The sequence below is a fragment of the Seriola lalandi genome, unplaced genomic scaffold (assembly GCF_002814215.2).
Source record: "Seriola lalandi dorsalis isolate HSWRI2012SDOR001 ecotype SW California unplaced genomic scaffold, Sedor1 jcf7180002054890, whole genome shotgun sequence".
NCBI classification, from domain to species: Eukaryota; Metazoa; Chordata; class Actinopteri; order Carangiformes; family Carangidae; genus Seriola; species Seriola lalandi.
The window spans coordinates 423768-432259 of NW_019525442.1; the positions used below are offsets into that span (position 1 = coordinate 423768).

Below are 8492 nucleotides of genomic sequence, written 5' to 3' on the forward strand. Positions count from 1 at the left end.
CAAGGCCTGGTGTTTGCATTCAAAGACCTTTTTGGAGCAAGCAGAGATAAAATGGGATTAGGGATCAACTGCTAATGGCCCTGGAGAGCCACAATTGAGAGGCCCTTCCAGCAGCAGGGGGCTGCTGCCCTGCTTTGACTGTTGGTTGACCTCTAAAACTGTCTTTCAGCCTACATGGAAACACATACAGAAGGATTTCAAGATGGGATTAAAAGGCAAATGGAAATCCAACACCGGTCTTTTGAGTTTGACAGAGTGAAGATAGAACCTCCACACTTCAATGTTGAACACATGACCTTTTCACAGCTACTCCCCCAGATATCTCAGAGCCCCCTCCCTCTGGTTGCCTCTCCTCTTCTCTGCTCCAGAGACTCTTTCAAGAAAACATGTAATTTTAAAACATGCCATGACTTCATTCCTTTTGTAATGTGTACATTTGTATTCTAACTTGTATCAGAAATTGTCATTGCATACTTTCCCTACCGAATTTCAGTATTGCGTTCATTTTCATTCACAGTAGCATAATTGTGTCGTGTTTGCTGTGTCACTGTTGTGTCAGACTTTGTTAGAAGTCTGTAGCAATAAATGTTTTTAAGGATAAAGTTGTTGTTTTCTGTAACTTTAAGTCACTTCATGTATCCGACTCCTTTGTTGGTTCTTCTACATACGTTCAGTTAATTTGTGGGTCATAGATAGTTAGTTTTATTGTGCTGACTCTGAAATTATATCACTGGTCAAATAATTAAAATGGTTCTGCATGATAATTCTGATCAATGCCATAATGAATTTTACCTACACTTGTAATTTGTAACTTTATTGACCATATACTATATGTTGAAATGTATCCTTCTCTGTAGTAAAATCTAGTAAAATTTTCCAGAAACTTAAGATATTAGGAATTTGCAGACAGGTTATTTGTAAGTTTTCTCTGTGGCAATTGTCGCTTGACAAGAACTTCGGACATCATTGCGTTTACAAGACAAGAGGTTATAATACGCCCTCTGAGCAGCAGAGTGGAGGCTGCAGTGAGTTGCTATCGGAAAGTGATGAAAAAAGACGGCTAGCTGGTTAGCATGCTAACTTCAGTAGAAGAAAATATGTGATAGTGACAAGAGTTAACATTCTTGTTGCTTTCCAGTGCTGGAGACAGCTCTTGGTGAGTAAAGGAATGTGGTTTGAACTCGCAACGTTTGCCTTAGCTGCTAACGCTAGCTATGTAGCAATAGCAAAACTTACAATTAACTCATTTAAAGTTCATACTTAAGTCCATAGTGAAATGTGATGAGAAACTGTCATTTATCCAACAAAAAACAGCCCAAGGCCCCACATTACAGATGTATTTAGAAAAAGCAAAGGTACTCACTGGAATCTGTCTTCTCTGGATTCTCTCAGCATGATGAAAACAAACAGTCCCACTTCGGTGTTGAGAGAGAACGACACAACTTTGTCCAACATGACAACAAAACCCTAAAGAAAACAGAAAACACTTATGACTGCTGGAATTCCAGTCGAGAAGTTCATTATCGTCAACATAATAATCTGCACTTATTACTATTAGCGTTTGTGTTATTTACCCTGGGATCACACACTGACACGATAAAGATGACACCAAATCCAAGCAGTGACATGAATCCTTTAGCCATGCTGGAAGAAAACAGAGGAGCATGTAATCAGCTTAATGAGTATGCATTAACATCTGAAAAGTGTTTTTCAGATAAATCATATGTCACACACAGATCCTCCTCTTCATTTATGTGAAGGGAGACAGAAAATATACTGCAGATTCAATAATGAACCAGCCAGTAAACAGCCTGTGTAATAGGCAGTGAAACTTTGTGCCTGAAGCAAATTTCCTCAACAGTGTAATACAGTTTTTAATGTTTGCTTTAAAACATGATTATGAAGAGACAGTAACATTTTTCAAATAAGCAATAACTTCCCTGCAGTATGATATGATTTGTGCAATGTTTGTTGCAAGTTAAAATAACAGCTTTTGAAGTGTTGGAGATTTTTTAGCTCAAACATTTGGATTTTGATGTACCAACTTTTTTGGGGGTAGTTTGAAGAGCTTTTCAACTCATGGCACAAATTAGATGTACAAACTGGAAAGTAAAAAAATGTGAGTTACAAGAAAAAAACTTCAGTGGAGTGGACTGGTGGAGACAACAGCTCAAAGGGCCCTACATATACTGTCACATTGTCTTTGAAGTGAGCTTTTATGTAGTAATTGTGAGAAGAGAAAGACAGTAGACAACCTTTTTGCTCCAGATAAAATCCAGATACCATTTAATACACTTTCTATTATGCTTAGTGAGTCTTCATTAGATCACAGATCTGATTGCATTTTGTCTTGGTCAAGGCCAGCCCTGCTCCAGCCCAGACAGTGGTGATAATGCTTTTTTGTAACCGCTACAAAAATACCAGAGAAAAAAGTAGAATTAAAGCCTTGTGGTTGTATACCTCCACCAACCAGCCAAGGTGGAGGAAATGTGGTCACAGTCTCTGCTTCCTGAGTTACGGCACTGAAAAATGGAAGTGCATTATGAACATTTTGATGTCACAGTGACGTTAACCTTTGATCATTTGGATATAAAATGTCATCACTTCATTTGATCCTTTTTATCATTTTATAGATATTTGGGTTAAAATCACTTTTCATGCCTTACTATACTATGATGTTTTTTTTTTCATTTTTGTGACTTACTTTACTATGAGTTTTTTTTTACGTTTTTATGCCATACTATACTGTGACGTTTTATGCCTTACTATACTGTGATGTTTTTTGATGTTTTTATGCCTTGCTACACTGTGATGTTTTATGCCATACAATACTATGATGTTTATACGCCTTACTATACTATGACATTTTTTTGCCATACTATATTATGACGTTTTTTGACATTTTTTTGCCTTACTATATTGTGACGTTTCATGCATTACTATACTATGACATTTTATGCCTTACTATATTATGACGTTTTTTAAACATTTTTATGCCTTACTACACTATGACATTTTTATGCCTAACTATACTATGACATTTTATGCCTCACTATACTATGATGCTTTTTTTTACCTTTTTATGCTTTACTATACTATGATGTTTTTTGACGTTTTTATGCCTTACTATACTATGACGTTTTTTGAGATTTTTATGCCTTACTATATTATGATGTTTATACGCCTTACTACATTTTTTTGACGTTTTTATGCCATACTATACGATGACGTTTCATGGCTTACTATACTATGACGTTTTTTGACGTCTTTATGCGTAACTGTACTTATTGTACTTATGTTTTTTGCCACCTTTTTTCCCATACTATACTATGATGTTTTTTGATGTTTTTATGCCTTGCTATACTGTGACGTTGTTTTGACATTTTTATGCCTTACTATCCTATGACGTTTCATGCCTTACTATGCTATGATGTTTTTTCGACATTTTTATGCCTTACTATACTATGACGTTTATACGCCTTAGTATACTATGATGTTTGTTGACATTTTTTTGCCATACTATATTATGAAGTTTTTTGACATTTTTTTACCTTACTATACTACGACGTTTTTTGACATTTTTATGCCTTACTATACTATAATGTTTATACACCTTACTATATTATGATGTTTTTTCACATTTTTATGCCTTACTATGACTTTTCATGCCTTACTATATGATGACGTTTTTGACGTTTTTATACCTTACTATATTGTGACGTTTCATGCCTTACTATCCTGATATTTCATGCCTTACTATACTATGATGTTTTTTTTACATTTTTGTGATTTACTTTACTATGACGTTTTTTGACATTTTCATGTCATACTATACTATGACGTTTTTCGAAATTTTTATGCCTTACTATACTATGACGTTTTTTTTGCCATTTTTTTGCCATACTATACTATGACGTTTTTTGACATTTTTTTGCCTTACTATACTATGACATTTATACGCCTTACCATCCTATGACGTTTCATGCCTTGCTATACTATGACATTTTTTTTTAAATTTTTGTCTTAATATACTATGACGTTTTTTTTTACTTTTTTTTGCCATACTATACTATGACGTTTTTTGACTTTTTTTTGCCTTACTATACTATGACATTTATACGCCTTACCATCCTATGACGTTTCATGCCTTGCTATACTATGACATTTTTTTAAAAATTTTTACGCCTTACTATACTATGACTTTTTTTTTACATTTTTTTGCCATACTATACTATGACGTTTTTTTTTTAAATTTTTTTGCCTTACTATACTATGACATTTATACACCTTACTATACTATGATGTTCGTTGAGATTTTTTTGCCATAATATATTATGACTTTTTTTTGCCATTTTTAAGCCTTACTATACTATGACGTTTTTTTTTACATTTTTATGCCTTACTATACTACGACGTTTTTTGACATTTTTTTGCCTTACTATACTATGACGTTTATACGCCTTACTATACTATGATGTTTGTTGACATTTTTTTGCCATACTATATTATGAAGTTTTTTTGAAATTTTTTTGCCTTACTATACTATGACGTTTTTGACATTATTTAGCCTTACTATACCATGACGTTTTTTTGACATTTTTAAGCCTTACTATACTATGAAGTTTTTTTTGCCATTTTTTTGCCATACTATACTATGACGTTTTTTGACATTTTTTTGCCTTACTATACTATGACGTTTATACGCCTTACTATACTATGATGTTTTTTCACATTTTTTTGCCATACTATACTACGCCGTCTTTTGACATTTTCTTGCCTTACTATACTATGACATTTATATGCCTTACCATCCTATGACGTTTCATGCCTTGTTATACTATGACGTTTTTTTCGACATTTTTTTGCCTTACTATACTATGACATTTATATGCCTTACCATCCTATGACGTTTCATGCCTTGTTATACTATGACGTTTTTTTCGATATTTTTTTGCCATACTATACTATGACGTTTTTTTTGAATTTTTTTTGCCTTACTATACTATGACATTTATACGCCTTACGATCCTATGACGTTTCATGCCTTGCTATACTATGATATTTTCTTTGAAATTTTTATGCCTTACTATACTATGACGTTTTTTACATTTTTTTGCCTTACTATACTATGATGTTCGTTGAGATTTTTTTGCCATACTATATTATGACTTTTTTTTGCCATTTTCAAGCCTTACTATACTATGACGTTTTTTTTTTTACATTTTTCAGCCTTACTATACTATGATGTTTTTTCGACATTTTTATGCCTTACTATACTATGACGTTCATACGCCTTACTATACTATGACGTTTTTTGCCATTTTTTTGCCATACTATACTATGACGTCTATATGCTTTACTATACTATGATGTTTTTTGCCATTTTTTAGCTTTACTATACTATGATGTTTTTTGATATTTATTTGCCTTATTATAATATGACGTTTTTGACATTTCCTGCTTTACTATATTATGATGTCTATGTGTTTCACTATACTCTGCCGTTTGTGAAGTCTACTTTAATATGAATTACTGCTACAGTCGAGTGTAGTACAGTGGTTACAAGTGTTGCCTTTCATTCCAAGGGTTGTTGGTTCAAGTCCTGGTTAGGAATATCTTGTGTGTATGACATTTTTCAGCCTTACTATAGTATGATGTTTTTTCACATTTTTTTGCCATACTATACTATGATGTTTTTTCACATTTTTTTGCCATTGTATACTAAGACGTTTCTTGTCATTATATTGCCTTACAATACTATGACGTTTTTTGACATTTTATTGCCTTACTATACTATGATGTTTTTTTGCCATTTTTTAGCTTTACTATACTATGATGTTTTTTGATATTCATTTGCCTTATTATAATATGACGTTTTTGACATTTCCTGCTTTACTATATTATGATGTCTATGTGTTTCACTATACTCTGCCTTTTGTAAAGTTTACTTTAATATGTCTTACTGCTACAGTTGAGAGTAGTACAGTGGTTACAAGTGTTGCCTTTCAATCCGATGGTCGATGGTTCAAGTTCTAATTAGGAATCTCTTGTGTGTATGACATTTTTATGCCTTGCTAAAATATTACGTTTTTTGACATTGTTTAGCCCTACTATACTATGACGTTTATACGCCTTACTATACCATGGTGTTTTTTGACATTTTTTTTGCAATACTATACTATGACGTTTTTTTTTTACATTTTTAAGCCTTACTATACTATGACGTTTTTTGATATTTTTTTGCCATACTATACTATGACGTTTATACGCCTTACTATACCATGGTGTTTTTTGACATTTTTTTGCCATACTATACTATGACGTTTTGTTGACATTTTTAAGCCTTACTATACTATGATGTTTTTTGCCATTTTTTTGCCTTAGTATACTATGACGTTTATACGCCTTACTATACTATGATGTTTTTTCACATTTTTTTGCCATACTATACTATGATGTTTTTTCACATTTTTTTGCCATTGTATACTAAGACGTTTCTTGTCATTATATTGCCTTACGATACTATGACGTTTTTTGACATTTTATTGCCTTACTATACTATGATGTTTTTTTGCCATTTTTTAGCTTTACTATACTATGATGTTTTTTGATATTCATTTGCCTTATTATAATATGACGTTTTTGACATTTCCTGCTTTACTATATTATGATGTCTATGTGTTTCACTATACTCTGCCGTTTGTAAAATTTACTTTAATATGTGTTACTGCTACAGTTGAGAGTAGTACAGTGGTTACAAGTGTTGCCTTTCACTCCGATGGTCGATGGTTCAAGTCCTAATTAGGAATTTCTTGTGTGTATGACATTTTTCAGCCTTACTATACTATGATTTTTTTCACATTTTTTAGCCTTACTATACTATGACGTCAATATGCTTAACTATACTTCGATGTTTCTTTCCATTTTTTTTGCCATACTATACTATGACGTTTTCTGTCATTTTTTAGCCTTACTATACTATGATGTTTTTTGATATTTTTTTGACTTATTATAATATGAGGCTTTGTGACATTTCCTGCCTTATTATACTATGAAGTCTATGTATTTCACTGTACTCTGCCGTTTGTAAAGGTTACTTTCATATAGCTTACTGCAACAGTTGAGGGTAGTACAGTGGTTACAAGTTTTGCCTTTCATTCCAAGGGTCATTGGTTCAAGTCCTGGTTAGGAATATCTTGCGTGTGTGACATTTTTATGCCTTGCTAAAATATTACGTTTTTTGACATTGTTTAGCCTTACTATACTATGACGTTTATACGCCTTACTATACCATGGTGTTTTTTGACATTTTTTTTGCAATACTATACTATGACGTTTTTTTTTTAATTTTTAAGCCTTACTATACTATGATGTTTTTTGATATTTTTTTACCATACTATACTATGACATTTATACGCCTTACTATACTATGATGTTTGTTGCCATTTTTTTGCCTTAGTATACTATGACATTTTTTGACATTTTTAAGCCATACTATACTATGACCTTTTTTGACATTTGTATGCCTTACTATACTATGACGTTTATATGCCTTATTATACTATGACATTTTTTGAGATTTTTTTGCCATACTATACTATTACGTTTGTTGCCATTTTATTGCCTTACTATACTATGATGTTTTTTTGACATTTTTTTAGCCATACTATACTATGACGTTTTTTAATATTTTTTTGCCATACTATACTATGACGTTTTTTGACATTTCTTTGCCATACTATACTATGACGTTTTCTGACATTTTTTGCCTTACTATACTATGACGTTTTTTGACATCTTTTTGCCATACTATACGATGACATTTTTTGACATTTTTATGCCTTACTATACTATGACGTTTATATGACTTACTATACTATGATGTTTTTTCACATTTTTTTGCCATACTATACTATGATATTTTTTCACATTTTTTTTGCCTTACTATACTATGATATTTTTTCACATTTTTTTTGCCTTACTATACTATGATGTTTTTTTGCCATTTTTTTGCCATACTATACTACGCCGTCTTTTGACATTTTCTTGCCATACTATACTATGACGTTTTTTGACATTTTTAAGCCTTACTATATTATGACGTTTATACGCCTTACTATACTATGATGTTTTTTCACATTTTTTTGCCATACTATACTATGATGTCTTCAAGCCTTACTATACTATGAAGTTATTTGACATTTTTAAGCCCTACTATACTATGACGTTCATACGCCTTTCTATACGATGATGTTTTTTCACATTTTTTTGCCATAATAGACTATAAAGTTTTTTGCCATTTTTTGCCATACTATACTATGACGTTTATAGGCCTTACTATACTATGATGTTTTTTTCAAATTTTTTTGCCATGCTAGACTATAAAGTTTTTTCACATTTTTTGCCATACTATACTATGATGTTTTTTCACATTTTTTAGCCATACTATACTGTGACGTTTTTTGATATTTTTAAGCATTACTATAATATGA

General features: G+C 31.8%; 1 protein-coding gene across 1 annotated transcript in view; it reads right to left on the reverse strand.

Moving 5' to 3' along the window:
- Positions 1-8492, reverse strand: part of LOC111671956 (uncharacterized) — an 85385-nt gene that overhangs the window by 2113 nt on the left and 74780 nt on the right. Inside the window, exons 16-17 of the mRNA XM_023429208.2 lie at positions 1575-1644; positions 1364-1467 (exon numbers count right to left, since the gene is read on the reverse strand). Coding sequence (XP_023284976.2) covers positions 1364-1467; positions 1575-1644 — 174 coding nt within the window. The remainder of the gene's footprint in view (positions 1-1363; positions 1468-1574; positions 1645-8492) is intronic.